Consider the following 21449-nt stretch of genomic DNA (forward strand, 5'->3'; position numbering starts at 1 on the left):
GCGGAGGTTTACGGCGGATTTCATACTCGTAGTTGGAAAAAGGAGGTCAAATGGCCCGGTCCCATGAACGGCTCGTCAAAATCGCGACAGAGAAGTGTTTCACCGTTGCGGAGAAATGTTCTCTGTTTCTCTTCCTGCGTTATCGGTGAGCTCGGCAAATAAAAATGGAGTCGTAGGGTTTCACATCTATACTGCGCTTGCGCGAAAGTGTACGAGAAGCCGCGGGGGTGGGCATTGTTCTCATTCGTCGCTCGCACTTTGCTGCTACGACAGGGATAGCTGGGCTACGAAGATAAGCAAGCGGCTAAATAACCTGCCATCACGACTTCCTTTCAGTTCGTAATTAATAGGAGATACGGCGAGTTCATATAGCACCACCGACCTCTTCTACTCGCAACAGCCGAAGCGTAGCAGCGTTGTCCTCGACCCGTGTAACATGATATCGCAGATATGTGGACACGTGAACGCGAGAGCAGATGGCGGCATACGAAAAGAGGGAGAGCGTTAGCGAATACGGGGACAGAGTTAGCCGCCGCTGCTGCCGTCGCAAGACGGTGGCCCTGAGCGTCTGCTTCCTGACGTCGCCCCCGTGGTGCCGCAACAACCGGCCTCACCCTTTCGCGCTCTCTCCCCTTCGCCCATATTCCATCGCCCGCTTTACGAATCCTCGCTCATGAAACCACCCGTCGGTCGCACGCTGTATTGCTCGCGTACTTCTCAGCTGCTCACGCAGCGCACGCCGCGCGCTTCCTGCTTCCTTTTAACGGCGCGCAGTAGCAAGGTGTGCTTTCTGTTCCCTCAGTAAGCAAGTTTGCGTCCGTGCGTCTGCCCCCACGCCACAAGAAGACAGTCATGGCGACGCCCAGGCCCGACATCTTGAGGAAATACCTCGAGCTCGAGCAGCCGGATGATGTGGTCTTCTGCACATACGTGTATATCGACGGAACTCTGGAGAATGTGCGTGCCAAGACCCGGACCTTCGACTTCGAGCCGAAAGCCCCGGAAGGTGAAGATTGCTGCTTGCGTTACTTCGTATACACGCGCTCTTTATAAGAAAAATATTTCAACCTTAGGAATAGTCAAGGCAATAGCCAAATTTAAACTAACAATATAGCAAAGTCAAAGCAATAGTCGTATTCAAACCCAATTCATCAGCTTTACGAGTATTACCTAGCAATAAGATGTAAAATATCCCTGCTCATAACAATCGCGCTTTTTGGAGATATTTCAACTAGAACCATACATTATCCCATACCCTACTCGTCACCAACAACACTGGATCATTCCCTTCTGCAGAACACACTTTGGCTGACAAATGCTTCGCTTCACTGTTCCTGCTTTATTAAACAAATTAATTCAAAAAAGGATGATAATTACATAATGTGGTACACGTGTCTTTAGGGAATCACTTTTATCATGAAATCAACGAAATAATATTTATCACTAACTAAAATTTCAGTGTATATTGTAGTTTGTCTTCATGTATTGTACTGTGTAATTGAACCGTAAAGGAATCTGTGCATACATATTTTCAGTTCGTGATAAACCTATGTTTACGTGTATTACGACTTGTAAGATATTAACCCTTTTTTGTTATGAATGAATTTTGTTCGTCTGTCCTCAATGCTTTCCATGTATCAGGGAGGCTCGGGTTCCCCTCAAGTGACTAATGACACTTTTATCCCGAGCCTGCCCTCATCCTTGGGATGAAAATAATCTGATTTGATTTGAAAAAAAAAAGAAAAAAAAAACTAGCAAGAGCAAGGTTTCAGCTAGCAATGGGATACGATATTTCTACGTTTGAATGAAAATGACCTCTGCAGTTTTCATTCAATAGCATCTCTCCCTGTCTCCGCACAGAAGGTGGCCTTAAAATTTAGAGCAGTCAGCTCTGTGTTGGTGGTTTAGTTGATTATTTCCTTCCTTGCGAGCGATCGAGCTGGCGCGGTGCCTGAAAAGCATACGAGCTGCTTTGCAAGAGCGCGCAACCATGATTAGAAGCACAGCACGAAAGAAACTTGTACACACGCGTACAACTTCAAGCACGGTGTAAGGTCGAAGATAAGCAAGTAACGGCTGCCTGGAATACAATGCTCGGTTGGAGCTTCCACCATTGCAACTACCGCATCTAGGAGTACAATTGCACCACAAGACAACACACAGACGCTGCTCGGTATGGCAGCAGCAGCGAGCGAATCGACCTTCATGCTGCATCTTGCCTCAACGCGAACTAAGCGTCGAAAGCATAGCGCATACGAAGATACCAGCACTCGGAAGCTTCGTGTGCTTCTGAATTTAATTTACTTAATTTACTCTATATTAATTAACTGTGCCTTAATTAACTTTGCCTTAACGCCAAACGGGGTGGGTTCAACTCCAACATAAGCTAGAGGGTTCGACTCCCATCGAAGGTCGTGGGTTCGAGTGTCTGGAATAACTCGAACCCACGACCTTCGGTGGGAATCTTAATTAACACGATGACGAAGTGACCCGCGCACCATCAGAATTAAAGCGGGGCCGGAGGCCCCGCTTTAATTCTTTCTCTTTAGGACCTAAATAAAGTTCGTACTCACTCACTCACTGCGTGAGCATTCCGCCGGTAGTGGCAGGGTAAATCCCACTTTCCTAAATCCAGGTAAAATCCGGGTAAAATGCATGCGCTGTACCACTTTTTTTTTCTGTTTCTTTTTTTTTTTTAAGAAAATGCTGTTTTATGCATTAAAGCACAAAAGTTACTGGAACGCCAACGCAGTTCAACGGACACTTTGAACATTAATATCTCGAAACTGGTGTAGTATTGAAAATTCGTTCCAAGTCGATATGCCTTGCATACTCACTATAGCTACAAATAATAAATTGAAATATGTGCCGTAAGCAAGTAATTTAAAATGTTATTAGCATATTTATGTTAACTATTTAATTAAGCATTTTGATTTCTCGTAGAAGTAATGGCCGCGTCATCGAGTAAGTTAGATCAAGGGTTATTACTGTGCTATGTGTCACAGGCATTTTTTTTTAAAAATGGTGCAACGAAAGAAATTCGTCGGCCCTTCCTCCGTGAAGATAGTTAACCAGCGAAGCTGAAACGTGCGGCCCCGGTGTTCATTACTGGGTTAATCCCGAGGGTTCATTACAGTATTTCTCAATTATGAGGTTACATACACGTTCGGCTGCGACGGAGAGAACGACGTCAATGACGGTATGCCCGCAGTCCGCCGTTGTCGCTTGCGTTCGATATCTCGAGTTTGCTCGGCGGCAGTGGTTAGCAGCATTCGCCCGCCATTGCCACTTGCTATTCTTCGAAATTAAATTACTTCAAAATTAAATCTACCCGTTACGGTAAGTCAATGAATGGCTCGTACCCCTTAAGCAATGGCTCATACCACCGTAAACGCGGCCTCCCCATTACGACTGACAGAAGACGACAAATAATAAATTCTGCGCTGGAATGATGAGCGGCAACGCAGCCAGCTGTGGGAGACGACGACGATGACGAACGCGAGAGCAGTGGCTCGAGCGCAACCCGAGGGTGCCAATGAGCCAGCTGCGGAAGAAGACGACGACGCTCGAGCCAATGCTGATGATGAAAGTTTTCTGTACACAGGCGATTTCGCCTAGACATATAAAGCTTCGCGTTAAGAAAACACCCTGTCTGTGCAGCTCTTGAACGAACCCTCGCTCTCGGCACCAGTGCTTCTAGACGGAGCAGAGCCAAGGGTTGGCATACCGGGCAGTGTTGGCATAGCGGGCAGCTGAGCGCCAAGTGTTGCGTGAGGGGAGAGGGCATCGCCGAATCGGTGGCATAAGGCGTTGGCACCGCAGGCTGCTGCTTGCTGGCTCGGGCAGCACGACCGCTATGGTACATTACTCGCAGCGCAATACTCTAAGGGCCCCTCAGTGCCGTTTAATTGGACATTAATGCTGTCGCATTCACAACTCGTAAGAAGTGCGTAGGTGTACCTAAAAGCAGCATCGTCGACAGTCATCGTGAGATAGGTTCTGATGAATTTTTTTCAGCTTTCTGTGCCCTGTGAAAGAAAAAAAAATTCCCCGGAATTTTATCTTTTACCGAGCCCTCAGATCTCAAATTGCAAGACGCTCCAAATCCGAGTCAGAAAAAATTACGGGGGATGCTTACGGCTTTCTAAGAATGTGAAGGCGACAGCCTAGTTTCACCTTCTGTTGATCTGCGGTTGAACTTTCTGTTGAACTTTAGCTCCATCCATAGCCGTTTCCTCCCGACGGCAGTTACGACGAGCGGCATTTCGAGCTGCTCGAGCCTCTTCCGCTGTGGCGTACTTTCTCGGTCTTCGCCGCTCGCGGCTAGGGCCTGGTGCGTCGGCCCCCATAAAGATGTGGAATGAAGCTCTGAGATCACGCGACGACGTATACAAGGCGCGCGAGCGCGCTGCCGCCGTTTCCAGAACGTTCTACGGGCGCCGCCGCTGACATTTCCCTCCTCCTCCCCAGCGCCGCTGTTGCCCTTTCCCTCAATGCCCTCCGGCGCCACCGCTGACATTTTCCTCCTCCTCCCTAGCGCCGCCATTGCCCTTTCCCCCAACTCTTCGCCTGCGCACCGTCACCCTGTCTCAGAACCCTCCTTCAGCGCTGCTGTTTCCCTTTCCCGGCACGCCCCGTTTTTCTGTACCTAAGAACACGACCTTGAAATAGAGACCTAAGGCTTTCGCCTTAAAAGCACGCGCCACCCGTTACTTTCCGGAACAGTGATAGGGCGGAAAGGAGGGCCGAGGGCACTGATAAAAACTGCTGACTCTCCCGTAATCGAGAGTAGATGTAAGCATGAAATGGCTACCGGCAAAGCAGATTGGTTGGAGATGATATAAGCCACAATTTTAAAATGGTGTAGTACATGTTCGCAACGGCACACCTCACCACACTACACCGCACCCAGAGTATATATCTTACACCGTGACCGCACCACACCGCACCACGCTGTACTGTGCACTGGCCCACATGGACGCAATAGTTTCCCGTCACAGACAGAACCTCATTGCAAGTCTCGTCTCAGCCAAACAGCCATCCGCGGCGCGTCGGACGCTGCCGGCTTGGTCACGCAGCGTGGAGCCATCTCTCGAGCCTGCGCAAAGCCGGCGCAAAACAGGCGCCACGGAACTCACGGACCGCTGGCGTTGAAAAGAGCACAGGCAACCCTGTATCAGCGCCAAAAGATGACACTCAAGCGTATGGTGCCCTGTATCTGGCTTCTGAATATTGTTATTGGAAATGACAAATAAAACTTCAGCGCACTAGATGTTACAGCTTGGGTGATATTGTGAACAAACATTAGGAAGAACTCGGAAGCAATATTTTTGTAACTTGTTTGGCCAGTAACTAGCGTATGTAAGGCTGTCTTGTACAAAGAGTTGGGGGCCAGAGACCGCATTTTCTCAACTTTTGACTGGTTGCCCGAATAATCTCGTTTTGTTCTCGCAACGATGTCCGTATGTTCTCGTTTGAGTGCCCGAATAACGGCTCTGGCTTATGGCCCAAGGTCACTGGAAGGTCGCCGACAACGGGAGCTAAAAGCATTTCATGCTTAAAAAGTCGCAGTTTCGCCCGAAAGGCGAAGCATCAATTGCGATAGCAAATTTACTAGTAGAGTCAACGGATTAAGGATAGTAGTTTTATGATCTGCGTAAACTTGGACACATTCGCTTACTAACTGAATTAACAAGCATGGTGTCAGCGCGCTCAAGCAAACGTGAATAGATCACACTCGATGACCGCAAACGGGCACTGTCAAAGCGCTGGCGTGAGCAAGCACGGCAGGATCAGTGACCGAAGGTTCGTGTGGTCTCTATCGCTTCAACGGAAACTGAGCGGCGAAAGCACAGAGCTTACAAAGGTCAGAGCCGTGTGGAGATCGCTTTCAAGATACGGTGCGCGCGACAGCTCTCAGCCGCTCAAATTATAAGTACGCAATTCCTGGCATAGAAGCCGCGCAGCCTTCTTCCAGCGCTACCTTCCCGCTTTCCTCCTTTCGCGTGGGAGATGAGTCGCCAGTTCCACTTGCGCCCGGTCGCAAGATACCCATTTAGTGCCGCAGCTAAACGTCGCCTCCCCTCCCCCCAGGGCCTTTCGCACGACCGGAGACGTCGTGTTTGCTCTCCGCCGTGCGTTCGCTCTCCGTGAAACGCGCGTGCCTCGCGCGCTTTCACTCGCACATACAGCATACGGCGCGCGGCGACGAGTTTATCGCTGTTGGACTTTATACTGAACCTCACGGCGACGACGACGACGGCAGGAATGTGCTTGGAGTGTCCATATAATTGCTATCGCAATAAAAGTATTTTAGGAGGGGAGTGTGGTCCGGCTGTGACAGCGCACGCGGGCGGCGCCTCGCCGCGAGATAGAGCTACAGGCGGCAACACCGTCGCCGCGTTAGTGTGTATATAGACCCTTTTCACGGTGACATCTGCGGGCGCCGCCATGTTTGATTACGTGGTGAGGCGTCCATTCTTTGCCTCCGTTGCCTCCGTGTTTATAATGGATGCGCATGACGCCGGTGCGGCTCAGAAAAGCTCTATTTCGGCGGAGATCGTAGAAGGTGAATGGGTGGATGACACGAAGCTTTGGCCACTGCTTCAGAGGGAATGTAAGCGCTTTCTGAGCTCATGCTGCTGTCAAAGAAAGAGTCAGAGTCAAAGAAAGCTCCCCTTTAAAAGCAGGGAAGAGATTTATAAGAACGGATCCGCTACAGGGATAGGTAACGGTAGAAGGTAGATATAGAAGTTTTAAGACAGAAAATAAAGATTAAAGAAATGTAGATAAAATGCTACACTGTAAAGCCTGTATACCTGATTAGCTCAAGCAGGATAGGTGACTATTTGTCACCGCCCTGTTTCAAAGGGGATGTCAATAAATCATCATCATCACATAGGGTGCCGTGCATGTTCTCCCGATACCCCGCTGGGTGAAGAGAGCATTCAGGAACCCTATAGACTTATACATACAATATCTGCAACAAAAGACATAATCGTCGGGCTAAGTGGTTATACGCATGGTTGCGTGGTTACGCCGTACGCAGCTGTCTTGCATTCTAACAGCACGGCTGGCTTACACGGGAGATTAATTTTAGGCGCGCTTCGGAGGGGAACAGCAGTTGAACGGTGAGAGGGTCATTAAAGGAGAGTGAATGACTCAGTCGCCATTAAAACACTTAGGTCTTTCATGCCGGTCTCCATTAAAAATGGCGGTCGACCCGAAACAACGGCGTGAAGGTTTCGCATTCTCTTCCTTGCTATTATGGAGCAGTAGGAGCTATGTTTTTGGTTTGTTATGTCGCTGTCGCCTCCTTGAAATCGAACTAGCGAAGTACAGTCGACCTCGGCCAAAACACGCGACAAATTAGTTGCTATATTCAGTTCCTTACGCTTAACATATCTAACAGTGTTAAGAGGGTGTATGACATATGGTGATGCACCTCTGCACATCTTTCTCTGTAAACGGAACTCCTGTTAATCGAAACTCATTTAACCGGTCCCTTGAGGTTCCGTTTAACGAGATTCTAGTGTGCGTGTGTGCGTGTGCACGAGCGTGCGCGCGTGTAAGTGTGTACAGGCAGCCGCGTGGCTTTAAAGAAAATCACTCTGCAGTGCTCAAAAGCCAAGCGTCACACCGACAATAAAAGCATGCCGGAAGCAGCAGTATATTTTGCTGGGGTGTGGCACTAAACTTTGCAGGGCTATTAACCGGTGCTTCCTGAATAAGCATAAAAATTAACCAGTGATCTTCTGACTGTCTGTATGAAAACATGAACCGATAAAGAAAGCAACAGGAGAGATAGGAGGCAAGGCAGGGAGAATATATAAAGGGTGACTGCGACAAAATTTTGGTCTGCTTAAAATCCTACTTTTACTTGCCAAATATTGCGTTTGAAATATTGCACAGCGCTGTGCACTATCGTCTCTGCTTCTGCCCTCGTTTTCCTGTGTGTGCAGTTTTTCGTTCGCAAAAGTTTACTTCAAAGCTCTTCATCCATTTGATTTGGTGTATCATTCTTTAGTCATCAAACAATTGGTAATTTGTTGAGAAATTAGCAACAGAACAGTTGCCGCTATTTCCGACTACATCCAAATAAATCATTGGTATAATGTTTGGGAGCATGCACTCCGCCCCATGGTCTCCAAAGGCAGCTTAGAAGAATGGCAAGCTGATTGAGCTGAATGTCAATCTAAAATGCTAGGGTCAACAAATTTGTGAGTCGAACTATAATTGAAGAGCGATCAAGCAGCTGGGTGTGCTATGCAGGAGATACACCCTGCTTACAGGAAATACCTTGCCGCAGGATTGCTCGGCGCAAGAGCGTTATTTCAGTGCACGTTGTGAAAGTGAGCCACGCTTGGCCCTTTACCCACTTTGTCCGAATAGGCCTCGAGGCATCGTTATTCTCTGGTATCCGTTCCTCTTGTGCAGATTGCCCTCGCTGGACGTTCTGCGCCCTGGGCACGTACCAGTGGGGGGACGCCGGTGCAAAGTCCGAGATGTACCTGGAGCCCGTGGCCCTATTCCGCGACCCGTTTCTCAAGGGAAGGAACAAGCTGGTGCTGTGCCAGGTGTTGCAGCACGACGGCACGCCGCATGGTATAGGCGAAATAGCTTGCGATATTGAGTGACTTAAACTGACTGACTGACTGACTGATTTAGTTAATAATTTCCTGGGTACAGATTGATTGACATATCGATTAATATATTGATGAATCGATTAGTTCATTAAGTTATACCTACGTTTCATCTGAGCCACACCTGTGATATAAAGGAAACTAGGGGCGGCTGATCGTTAATTTTGACCAGCTCGATTACTGTAATGTGCACCTAAATCTAGCAGTTGAGCAGAGAATTGGGTGATCTAATGCACATTTAGAAGGAAAACAGCAGCGGAGCATACGCTGACTGACCACCCCGATGTTTCGGCATTCTGTGCTCATCGGAATGCGGCTGCCGCTCTCTAGAATAGAAAGCGTAATCTCGTACTCTGTAGCGCCAGCTTTGGTATCCCCTTGCCGTGCCGACGTAGAGTGTTAGCGTGTCCGGTAAACGCAAGCGGACTATAGTTTTACCGGATGAGTGGAGGCGCAAACGCGAACGGCCTGTAGGGTGCAACCATATGGTGGCGCAGAGCTCAACCAGACAAACACAGCTAATGTTGTAGTATCCAAGTGCATTTTAATTTACACCAGCAGTGACCTAGAATACACTTGCTTACTATAATATCCGCTGCTTGTTTGTCTGGTTGAGCTCTGCGCCAACAGGGGGCTGCACCGCGCAGGCCGTTAAGGTATGCACCTCCAATCATCCGTTAGAACATAAGACATATCCACTGCCTCTTCGTGAAGCCTATTGCACCCCGGTTCAAATCCATACTCGCCATTGCTCTTCACTTGTGTTGCTAGATGTCCTTCTGTTACCAAATTTATTGTGACGGGCTTTCGACCCTATCGCACCTTATAGGTGGCGCTCGGGCGGAGCAGTTGCCAGTAACTATATATCTGTCTGCAGCTAGTAACACACTTCCTCCTCTTCCTCTTTTCTTACCCTTAATTCTTGATTTCGGAGCCATGCGTGAAGCTCTCGCTGACTTCCTGGTTTTCGCACAATGTCTTTCATCAGAAATGGATCAAGCAGAACAAAATGAACAATGTCATGCAATGTCACTCTATAGATTTACTTTGATAGCGGTTTGCCATTCCCCCCCCCCCCCCCCTTCCCTTTTCTTTTTCTTCTTTTTTTAGGATGGTTTTTCCTGGTTAAGGTTTTCGTATAGCCGGCTCTTCATGATGACTTCCCACACTTCACAAGCAACAGCAGCTGCTGATTCGTTGTTACTATAGATATTTTGGGCGTTTCTTAGGGAATTACTATTTTTATAGAAGCAGCCGGGTTCTCATGCTAAGTGCTGATTTTAATGAGATGCGTGCTTCCACACCTGAATATTAGCGGCGAGAAGTTGAAGTGGCGCCCTCTACGAGTGACGTCACGACCAGGACGGCGCTCGCTCGACTGCTGCGCGCGCTCGTTCCCTTCGTGCATGCTTGGGATATTGGTGGCTTGAGTCATACTTATTGAAGGATATTCCGGCTTCTTTTTACTGTCATGCCTGAATGGCAGTTTCTTCTTCAAAACTGCGAGTCGTGAAAATTTGTGGCGTGGATATCGCAAGCTATGTAACATTTAAGGGGTCTACTGGTTTTGCAATGCGTATATGCGCAGTGTCTGTCCATAAACTTTGCGTAAAAAGAATGTCTGCAATTTCAATACACGAAGTTGTGTATGATGCTCCGCAAAACACTTAACATTCCCTTAGTTGTTCTAGTCATATATGGCTACTTTATTAATGCGTAAAAGGAAGAGTTAGGCGCGCATTGTGCATGAAAACGTTTGCTAATACTTTCACCGTTCTCTGAAACAGGCACCCAGAAAACGCATTGCTCATAGCTGTTAACACGACGGCGCGTCACGTATAGTATGTATATACATCACGAATACCATAACAGCAATCACCTGAAAGAACAGTTTCGTGGTTAATATCGAAAGCCTATCAATTGCAAGCGAGAAAATGTTTCATAGCGACCCTCAGTTGTCCTTTATCGACGTCATGGCACAGACCTTACGCAACTAAATCTACCGACTGTCGTTATGGCGAGGCACTCATTATTCGCGAAATCCATCAGTTTACTACAACTTCGAATTGAAACCATGAAGCAGTTCTTCAAGCGCCAATTGCAATGCCTAAGGTATACTCGAGGCTATACAACGCAGCTTAGGCTGCGCTGAAGAGGAAAATTCAAACCATGTCGCGATTCTGCGTTGTTTAACTACACCAAACTGATAACTATTCGCTTCGTGAGTACACAAAAGAGAACCTCGCATACCCGCCTCATAAACAAGATACCACAAGCCTCAAATGAATTCACTTGATCTTGGACCTCCAGCAGGGGAATAATGATATCTTCAATAAGCCCCATACTGCTAATTAATGAGGCTTTGGGTTCTTTCTAGCTGCAGCCATACGGTCCTAAAAGGCACATTTCACTAAAACAATTTGGGCCGAGCAGCCTGTGTCAGTTCGCCAAACAGATTCGTGATGTCTCTTCCTCAAGAAACAAGCAGCAGTAACTCGCACAAGTGAGTTGAACAGGTAGCACGGAACAGTGAATAAATATTGGTACATTCCTTTGCGTATTCTGCAAATAGCTGTAAGCCTCAATCATCCTTACTTCAAATTACCGCCAGTTGAACTGAAGCGGTGAAGAACGGCCTAATTTTGAGAAGGAGTTAAAGGAACAAGTGGTGCTGGTTGAATCTAAACTGCAGTGTCAGGTCCTCGTGTTACTGCCGAGCGTTTCTGGGAAGAAATGAAAAATTAGATATTATGCGATGACCTACTCGTCATAATCAAACACGTTTTAATGGGTTGAAATCAAGGTAAATGTAGCAGTCATATGTAAGATATAGTGACATGCTCGTTTCACCAATGCAGGTATGGTATCCTAACTGGATTCTTATGTGCTGTGTTTATGCGCTTATGCTTTTATTAGTCACGTGCTATTTATGAATTTTTATTAGTCCCTCAATCTGCAAAGTCTAGATCCACGCATGAAAAACACGCAATGGTCTAGTCTGAGCTCCTTCGGCTGGCACTGCAGCGTTGCCCTTGATAAATAAATTGTCGTCTAGGAAATAAGCTCTTTGAATAGGTTTGCGCCAATGAAGACGTCGTAAAATGTATTTGAGATAACCTTCATAAGTATACAAGCACAGGGAACGACAGCGAACAAGCGGAAACACCTCAGAAGATGCCCGGACAGCGCCCGAACGGTAGCAGACGACAGGCGCGAGTCCGTGCCCTGACGTCACGCGAGCGGCGCTCGCAGCGCCCCTGTAGGTCGTTCTCGGGGCTAATACACACGTGACTGTTGCGGTCCTTCACGTGGGGGTGGCACTTACCCCGTCGGTCACCTATGCCTGGCCACAACACCTCCGTGGACCATTTGCGGATACCTGCCCATATTGCCCAGCTCGAGCGTCCGCGGCTACAATAAAACTCCCGTTGAGGACATGCCCAGGTCTAAACCAGATACGACGGCGCTACCTGCAAACAGTGGGCCTTCATCCCACGCCACCACCGAACTATGATTCTTGGCTCTATGGAAACAACCATCGAGCAATATTGATGTTCATCGCCGAAACCGGCCTACATTTCTATATTTAATAGTTTAGGCCGTGGGCGAACTTTTGAAATTAAAGAAAAAAAGAAGAAAAATGGAACTCGCTGTTCAACTTGAATTGTAGCGTGTCTTTTGAGTGCGGTGCTTTGGCAATCTTTTTGCAAGTGCTTTACAATCACAGGTCCTTGAGTGGCACAGGGAAGGCATTTTCAGTAGTTCTCATAATTCGCCAGTGTTCCTTCAAAGCTGCACTGATGCACTTGTGTGCACAGACACCTGTCACCGGCCATCTTCTATTCCAGAGACCAACAATCGCCACTCATGCGCTGAGGTTATGACGAAAGCTGCCAGCCAGGCACCTTGGTTTGGCATCGAGCAAGAGTACGTGCTTCGAGAGAAGGATGGTCGGGCGCTCGGCTGGCCCAAGGATGGACACGTGATTAGGCCGCTGGGTATGTTCATAGCAAGAGCGCTTGTAACAACCGGCTACATGCTTCTTAAACGGTTTAAAGGTGGTGTGCTTTCAGAGCGCACGAAACCAACAGCGCAATCCTTTGTGCAGCATCAAGCGGGGCGTTGAACACTGTTTACAGCTCTGTCAGAAACACGACGCAGATCGTCAAAAGCAGTAAAAGAAATTCCATGGTCTATTCACCCAAGATCACTGTCCTTGTATTAAAACCTATAACCATGGTTAGCTAGTGCATTACGGAGAAGTTCATGGCTTTAAGGAGTGAAGTTCAGATGGAACCCTCTTTGAGCCTTGCGTTGGCTTATTCTGTCACTACATAGGTATCGGTGTACTTCCGCGGTTTACCGCGTTTGTAAAATGATGTGCAGTGCCCACGTGGCAAGCCACGTGAGTATACCAAGTAGGAATTTTTCAATTGCATGTCAAATCGGTCGAATACTTACGTGAATCGAAAAGTATTTTGTCGAGGAAACACGTCTAGGAAATTCCGAAGACATCATGGTAATTTACGGATTTCGCAGTATATTACAGTATTAAAATCCTGATTATGGCAGGAAAAGCCCACAAAGATTGGAAGATTGAGTTTACCTCTGGAATCCAGAGCAATTAATTTTTTCTTGTAGACCGTTAAGTAGTCCCAAAAATATACGTTCACGATAAGTGTACTGGGCGTACTTTCACAGGCAAACTGGCGCATTTCTAAGTACAAAGCTAATCCCCCATTCTTACTTAACGTTTCTTTAGTGTCCCTTTAATGGCTCCTCTTATCACAGATCCCATCGCCCTCTCGGACACGTTGCCTCTTGCATATCCTCCGATATCAGGAAACGCGTGCGCGCAGCCAGATACCGGAAACCATGTTCTCCACGCGGCGTGCCTCGGCTGTTACTCTGACCGGAGAACTGCCTCGCGATGTGTCTTTCTGCTGTCAAGTCTTTAGTATTTCACAGTCATAGGCAATAAAATGCCGTCATAGATGAAGCAGCGCAACTTTATTGCGTCAAACTTGTTTTTATTATTTGTTCTGTTGAACTTCAGGACCCTTCTACAACGGCGTTGGAGCGGAGAACACCGTCGGAAGGCAAATCTCGGATGCCCACCTCAAAGCCTGCGCCTACGCCGGGGTCAAGATCGGCGGCACCAATTCCGAAGTCGTTCTGTCTCAGGTGGGATGGGCCGGGACGTGGGCTTTTTTTTCTGCGCTAGATCATAGCTCTAATTAGTGCAACGTTGCGTCCTTGTGCTTATCCAAAACTATACATAGTATTATAACTCACCATATTCTTTTTTATAATTTCCTGCTCAGCTAAAAAAGAAAATAATATAAACTTGACCCTATTATTTTTCACTCGAAACGAAATATGTATGATACAGTCGTTGCACCTATGGGCGCACACCAGAGAACGCACGCGCTCTCTGGTGTGCGATTATCAACATTTTTTTTTTCTTTAGTGGAAAGGAGTCGTCATGGTTATCTGGACATCTGTGCGTTACTTTTAGTCGACAGGAAGCGTAGCACTTTTCGTCGTGGAATTTGCACACAATAACCTGTGTCATCTGCATGTTCATATTACGTGACTCTACTTTAAGAAAAAATGCAAAACAGTTAAAGATCACAACGCTACCCTGCCCACTATTCAAATGTATTTACGTTAGACACCCACTCTTATTCATTCCCTATATAGCATAGGATCTTCTCCGATTATTATTCATCAATTGATCTCGAGTTTGGATTGCACTATGAAAGTAAAGATAACCACTAACGAAGCTGTATGCTGCGATGGCTCTCGCACTACGCGCGTATGATTTTATTTTCTCGTACACTTTAGCGTTACGTCTTGTTCGCTAATGCAACCTGCCTGGCATTCATTTCATTGTTCACAACGTTACGACAACGTACGAAGGCTGATCTCTCTTTTGCAGTGGGAGTACCAAGTGGGACCTCTGGAGGGCATCGCGGCGGGCGATCATCTGTGGATCTCGCGCTACATCCTGGGGCGTGTGGCAGAAGAGTTTGACGTGGTCGTCTCGTTCGACCCGAAGCCCTTCGAGAGTGACGCTCTCTGCGGCTCTGGCGGACACATAAATTTCAGCACCAAGGACATGCGCAAGCAAGGAGGCCTCGAGTGAGCGGCGCCATTCGGCTCTCTCGTTTCTCTTCTTGCTCGCTTTTTATTTGCCGTCTGGTTTCCGCGCATTGTGCGCGTGCCTGACGACGCGCGTACTACGGGCGACGATGCAGAACGGAAACGTAGCCCCTTGTCGTTATCCGCTCTTCTTTGTCCTTGCTGCACCGACGCGGCCGTGGTGACAACGGCGGATGGCGCTCAGCACGATCAGTAGCATTTGCGGTCTAATGCTGCCTGCCGTGTATGAGGTTTTCTAAGAAAGAAAGAAAGAAAGAAAGAAAGAAAGAAAGAAAGAAAGAAAGAAAGAAAGAAAGAAAGAAAGAAAGAAAGAAAGAAAGAAAGAAAGAAAGAAAGAAGATCCAACTCGCACTGAGTAATCTATGAAACGCGAACCTTTCGTGGAGCGGTTATGAAATGTTTTAAGTTCGCCCATTTCGCTACTACGTCATTGGCGTAAATGATACTGGCGCTCTCGCGCACCCGTGTTATGTACCCAGTGTGACAATCCTTATATTGTCTTGTATTTCTTAATTTCTGCTTATTTATACTAAATAGGCCCTGAACCACCCGTTGGTGTTGGTGAAAAAACAGTCCGCGGATAACATACGCTGCTGCGAACATCTCAGCGAAATTTTCAAGTCGTAGCGCGGTTCGTGAATCTCGCATCCAGAGCGCGAAGTCGCCGTTCTCGCAAACGCTCTCTTTTCAACAGAAGCCTGCTCTTCACTCTTTTCTGGACGCTTTATTTCGTAATATAGCCGATTCCCATACGCGGCTGCTGTTGGCCAATAGTTGACATCAATCAAGAAGTGTGTTCGGATCAGTGCGCTTCTTCCTACTGTTATACTGTGTATGTTTAGTGACGCAGTTTAATAAACAGGCTGAAGTAAGCGAAAATATGCTTTCGAATTTCGATAATAATTACGTAGTTCCGGAAGACGCCGACCATCGTCTGCTCACGCTCGGTCGCCCACTTAGGAATTAAGCTTTGGCCACTCTGGTCATCGGTGTCGTAGCCGTCGAGTCTCCCTATATAATGTCGACTACTTTTGAACACTCAACTAACCTCGAAACACGCGAAACTTAAGGTCAGACCAAACGCACGCTTGCCAGCGCGCGCTCACTCCTGGCCGCTCCTGGGGCGGTATTCTGTAAGAGTCTACCTAGTGGACTGTCCATTTCGGCGACCGTTGATTCGCTGCTGTTTGACGTGCAGGAAGGTGCCAGCCAGTCTTCTTCCTGCACGTCAAGCAGCAGCGAATCAACGGTTGCCGAAATGGACAGTCCACTAGGTAGACTCTTACAGAATACCGCCCCTGCTGCCTCGGCTTCGCTCCGTACCCGCCGCGGTTGCTCAGTGGCTATGGCGTTGGGCTGCTGTTGGTCGCGGGATCGAATCCCGGCCACGGCGACCGCATTTTGATGGGGCCGAAATGCGAAAACACCCGTGTACTTAGATTTATGTGTACGTTAAAGAACCCCAGGTGGTCCAAATTTCCGGATCTCCCCATAAAACCCCATAATTTAATTTTTTTTTTTTTTGGTTCGCTTCGTAATGATCGAGCGCTTCAAAATGCGCAAGTTGGATGTGGCTATTATCCTAGGGAGGGGAGGCGACCTTTATGAGGCACTACGGCGTGCCTCATAATCAGAATCGTGGTTTTGGCACGTAAAACCCCATAATTTAATTTTTTTTTGTTCGCTTCGTAATGATCGAGCGCTTCAAAATGCGCAAGTTGGATGTGGCTATTATCCGTCGGTGAAGCTTGTGCAGGACAAAGCTGGTCCGCACCACGCAGCACAGCCAGACAAGAGCATATGAGCGCGAGATCGCACTCTAGCCCTGTCGTGCACAAAGCAAACGCTGCTGTGGCATGTATCTTGCGGTCTGCTACGTATCGCGTAGATACCGCGGCCGCCGCAGGGTGCCGCGACGAGTCCGCTGGCTGAGCGCACTCCGGCTCGCTGAGAACAACCGCGTTTGGCACGTTTGGCTACGTTTGGTACGTCGTCGGCGCCAAAATTAGAAATAGTGGCGTCTACGTGAACATCCAAAATCAAATTTGAACTGCCCTCCACGGTGACGTTCGGTAGGCGGAGCGCTGTGGGCATGCCCCGTTCCGCCGTAGCCTCCGCACTGCAAAGCCTTGAAAAAATGTCACAGTTTCGCCCTAAGGGCGAAGCAATGAATGCGATAGCAACACAGCAATGTCATACGAAGTAAGGTGAGCGGCTTTGGTAGCAATATGAATTGTAGTAAACATGAGCTGATTAAGTAAGCAGGTGTGCATGCTGCGGCGTAAGTAGACCGACATGAAGAGAGACTCGATGACCACGAGAAGGCGCGTGTGAAACGGTGGTGTTGATGAGAAGCGCTTCCCGTGGGCAGCGCGTGCGAGGGGACACACCTGTAGCGCTTCACTGCCGATCCGGGCAGCATTGCATGTGTAGCGTGCGTTGGAAAATATGGCCCGACTATTACTAAATGAATGAACAAGCGTGGTGTGAGCGCGCACAAACAAACGTGAATAGATCACACTGAATGACTGCAGACAACGACTGTCAAAACGCTGGCAGCAAGCGCATACGCCGCAGCGGGCGAAGGTACGTGCGGTCTATCGCTTCAACGGAAACTGAGCGGCGAATGCACGGCGCATAAAGGTCAGAGCCGTGTAGAGATAAGAGACGGTGCGGGCGAGCGACGAGCGCGGTTGTTGGCAGAGTAGAAGTGCGCCCCCCCCCCCCCCCCCCTCCGCTCCCTCCGGCGCTGGCTTCCCGCTTCCTTGCTGGCGCGTGGGAAATTGAGTGCGTTCGCTCTCCGTGATAGCGCGCGTCCCCGCACGCTTCCGCTCGGGCATACGGCGCGCTGCGAAGATTTTATCTATACGGAACCTCACGGCGACGGCGACGTAAGAAATCCGGTTGAAGTGTCCATATAATTGCTATCGCAATAAAAGGAGCGGAAGCACCGCGAAGGGGGTTTTGATTGCCAATAACTCCGCTTCTGATGAACGCATTAAGAACTTTTGCGGCAAAGTATTTCTGAAATAATCTAATTTAACTTCAAATGCATTTCTCCAATTCGACAACAAAGTCGCAGTTTCGCCCGAAAGGCGAAGCATCGATTGCGATAGCAAACTAGTGGACAGCTATACGAAGTAAGGATAGCAGTTCTATCGGCCGTATAACCTTCTAAACATAGGCATACTAAGTAAATTAACACGCGTGGCGTCACGCGTGCACACACACACACACACACAAAAAAAAACATGAACGCATCTCACTCGATAACCGCGGGAACTCGCTGTCAAAACGCTGTAGTGGGTCAGCGTGGCAGCAGCAGTGAGCGAATTGACCTTCGTCCCGCCGCTCGCATCAACGCGATGATGATGATGAAAACATTTTATTGACAGGAAAAGGAGAGTATAGTTAGGGGAAGGGTGGTCGGATCCTTATTCCGGGATTCCGTTGGCTAAGGCCGCCACCCTGGCTCTTTTCACGAGGGCTTGCTGGTCCTCGAGGGTTGAGCTGGACAGGGCTGCCTCCCATCAACGCGAACTAACCGCGAAAACACAGCGCAGGGAGGAAGGACTGCCCCCGCTGCAGATGGCTTTTAATCCTTTAACTGGCAAGATAAGATGGCAAGAACTTGGTATAGAATGGTTTTATTGCTTTAGTTGTTCTTTACTTTGTTCAAATACATACCAATTGAATTATTAAACGGTTTCTCGAAAAACTGAGCGAGATACAGCAGGTCAAAATTATTGTTGACCAGGTGGTGACAGGTAAATGTATGGCCCAAAACTGGTCTCTGGCACTTGTTTTGGCAAGGTTAATGTGTCTTCTTGAGATGTACCTGTATGAAGTTAAGAATTAGGAGCTTGCTTAAAGAAGGCAAAAAAAAATCGCATTGGCGAGAATGTGACCCCCACCTGCGCTAGGAAGATGACGAAGCCTTCCGGTTTTGTGACCAATACATCTGTTGCTGCACACGCTCAACATTTTATTGAATACCACTATTGAGCAGGCACATAAATAAAGGTAAATTGAAAGGCACAGACTAATATTTGTATTTGTGAAGTTTTTGCAGATGCTTTTGTTAAGTGTTAGGCGTAGTAGGTGGCCTCCTCAATCCCTCCCCTCCTCCCGGAGCCTTGCTGGCTGACGTGGGCGCACGGTCTTGCAGCTTCCGAATTCTCATCAATCATTTTTAAATCGCTTCTGGGTCCATATTATTCGTAAGGACCTTTTCGTCCGATTTCTTTTGATCCGTCCCGCTGAGTGGCCGATTTTGGCGATTGCGGGGGCGTGGCTTCGCTGAGTCAGATACGTAATGGGGGCCCTGCTGTTCCTGTCATAGTCACAGTAGAGGACGTTCTCTCATACATGTGTGCACATGGGAAATATTCGACGAACGTGACAATATTATGACGAGTGTGAACCTCCGTATAAAACGCTACAAATTCGGCGATTGTAATGAATGAATGATAGTTTGCAGCAATATCAGAGGCAGTACATATCGAAAAGAAACCCAAGATACAAGCGAGAAAATCAAACAGGAGAACGTAAGCAGGGTACGGCCATTCGCATTGTCGCGCTCCGCAGTATAGCTTACGCCAGCTGCAACTTGCATTCCGTTATATTGAAACTGAGTATAGTCAGCTGGTCGATCGCGTTGACAGCTCACCTTTTTAATCTTCGCAGACACATCAAGGGTGCGCTGAAGAAGCTCGAAGCGAACGCCGACGAGCACCTGAGGATCTACGACCCACGCAAGGGTGGCACCGCCAACCAACGACGCCTGATGGCCGGAATGCTGGCGACGCCCAACAAGAACTTCATCACGGACACCTGCTCACGAGAGGCCAGCGTGCGCATACCGCGCCTCGTGTGCGACGCCGGCCAAGGGTATCTGGAGGACCGGAGGCCCGGTGCCAACGTCGAGCCATACAGCGCCACAGCGGCCATCGTCAAGACCGTGTGCCTCGCAGCCTAGATGATTGCTACAGACTGCTAGCTCGCCCTCGCTGCCTCCTGCATAGCTTATCTATAGACCATCCTAGTTTCAGCCTACTGGGCGCTGCCGTCCTAAATATGCGGTATACTGTTAAATGAATCTTATTCAAGAGAGCTTGCACTGTTAACGCTTTCGTGGCCACAGAGCGCCAAGTTAACGCGTTGGTTAGAAGTGAAAGGCGTCTTCGCGGATCTTTTTGATTGAAAAGGAGCTCTCGACCATTCCCTGTAAAGTGCTACAGTATGTTACAGCCAGACATGGTGGTTCCCTCTTTACTTCCCACGAAATCACCCACAAACGCAAAGAGAGCCAACTGTCGTGTTTTATACCTAGATTAAAAGAACGAGCCTAAATTTGTGAATGTAATGACCATGATGACTCGAACTGCAGCAATGTCGTTGCATGACGCAGTTGCTTTCGTTTAGCCTTTGTCCGACCTCGCAGTTCATGTAAACGTTGTCGCATTGAGCGCGGACTCCGCCATTATATCGCGATCTAAATGGGCCTGCGTGTCAAGACTGCATGGAGGCCTCCCATGCAAAGTCCAAATGTCAATGTATGACGCTGAATACGTGGCACTTCACATGGCGACTACCCTTTACCTAATAACCCTGACCTGGAGGCGATAGCCGTCCGCCACTTCCTTGAAGTGACACAGATGAACATGTGCGGATGATTTTATAATTGTGTGTTCGGGTCACAAAGTATGCTTGTGCCGATATTGTCTCAATAAAACCTGAAACAAATAGCGATGCCATAATGCTCGAGTGTTATGAAGGCGCCTAACCGCGCCGTACAGAAGCAAATCAGCCTGGCGATGCCAGTCAGCTCATGGAGCGCCCATTCCTGTGCGATTATAAACAAATAGTTTCTGCGGAAATCCGCATGGTGAAAGATTCACGAGACATGCAAAAGTTCTGCGAATCGTTTAGACTGCGCGAAGAAAACGGGACGGGAACAGAAACATAGACACACATGCAAAGCGCAGTGTGTGTGTTTTTATTCCCATCCCGTCTTCTTCGCGCAGTTTAAACATGTTGCAGAACCTATGAACCGACTAGCCCAACATGCCATACTACATCTGAAAGTTGTAAGGCCCCAGTCCAAGAAATTATTTTTCTTTCATAATTTGTGCAATTTGCGACCATTTATCATACAGGAGAATTAAGAAGTAACTGTACAATACGTACGTTTCAGCTGCGTTCGTACGATGTGTTAGATCACTAAAGTATTCAGCGGGAGTTTTTTATACGTGCAATACATCGTGCGAGTCTTATCGCCTGCGTTGAAACAATTAACACCACGCTTTTTCAACATTACACAGTACCCATCTTATTGTTCAAGTCTCACGAAAGCACATGCAAAAACCGCAACGTCAAATTTAGAAAGTTGGCTCGCACCAGTTGATTATACATCTTGACTTAAATGACAAACAGGAACATCATGCGCCGTGCTGCACGCTTCTTGTTTCCGTCTTTCAAATATCGAGACTGCCAACGTAGTTATAGCTGCGGCGCTGGTTGTGGTTTATTTAAACCCACACTCTGTTACCCAATGAACATATATTGAAATCAAAACACACACACACACACACACACACACACACACACACACACACACACACACACACACACACACACACA

The 21449-nt window shown here is 48.0% G+C and overlaps 1 protein-coding gene across 2 annotated transcripts; it reads left to right on the forward strand.

Annotated features, from left to right (window-relative positions):
* Positions 1-506: 506 nt before the first annotated feature.
* LOC119449529 (glutamine synthetase-like) lies at positions 507-20566 on the forward strand. Of its 2 annotated transcripts, XM_037712715.2 has the most exons (6): positions 514-1006; positions 8437-8604; positions 12491-12640; positions 13699-13826; positions 14584-14786; positions 19494-20566. In XM_037712715.2, the coding sequence occupies exons 1-6, from the start codon at positions 853-855 to the stop codon at positions 19783-19785; spliced, it is 1095 nt and encodes a 364-aa protein (XP_037568643.1). In that variant the 5' UTR covers positions 514-852; the 3' UTR covers positions 19786-20566. The 2 variants fall into 2 exon arrangements, with proteins under 2 accessions (XP_049521243.1, XP_037568643.1); XM_049665286.1 differs by lacking the exon at positions 8437-8604 and having other exon boundaries at positions 507-1006.
* The last annotated feature ends 883 nt before the right edge of the window (positions 20567-21449 follow it).

This window comes from Dermacentor silvarum, chromosome 4, assembly GCF_013339745.2.
Source record: "Dermacentor silvarum isolate Dsil-2018 chromosome 4, BIME_Dsil_1.4, whole genome shotgun sequence".
In the NCBI taxonomy this organism is placed as follows: Eukaryota; Metazoa; Arthropoda; class Arachnida; order Ixodida; family Ixodidae; genus Dermacentor; species Dermacentor silvarum.

What these genes read in the sequence shown, in the direction of transcription:
- LOC119449529 (XM_037712715.2), top strand. Translation starts at nt 853, where the DNA reads ATGGCGACGCCCAGGCCCGACATCTTGAGGAAATACCTCGAGCTCGAG. An exon ending in GCACGACGGCACGCCGCATG is followed by an intron (nt 8,605 to 12,490) that starts GTATAGGCGAAA and finishes CTTCTATTCCAG; the next exon opens with AGACCAACAATCGCCACTCA. An exon ending in CGCAAGCAAGGAGGCCTCGA is followed by an intron (nt 14,787 to 19,493) that starts GTGAGCGGCGCC and finishes TAATCTTCGCAG; the next exon opens with ACACATCAAGGGTGCGCTGA.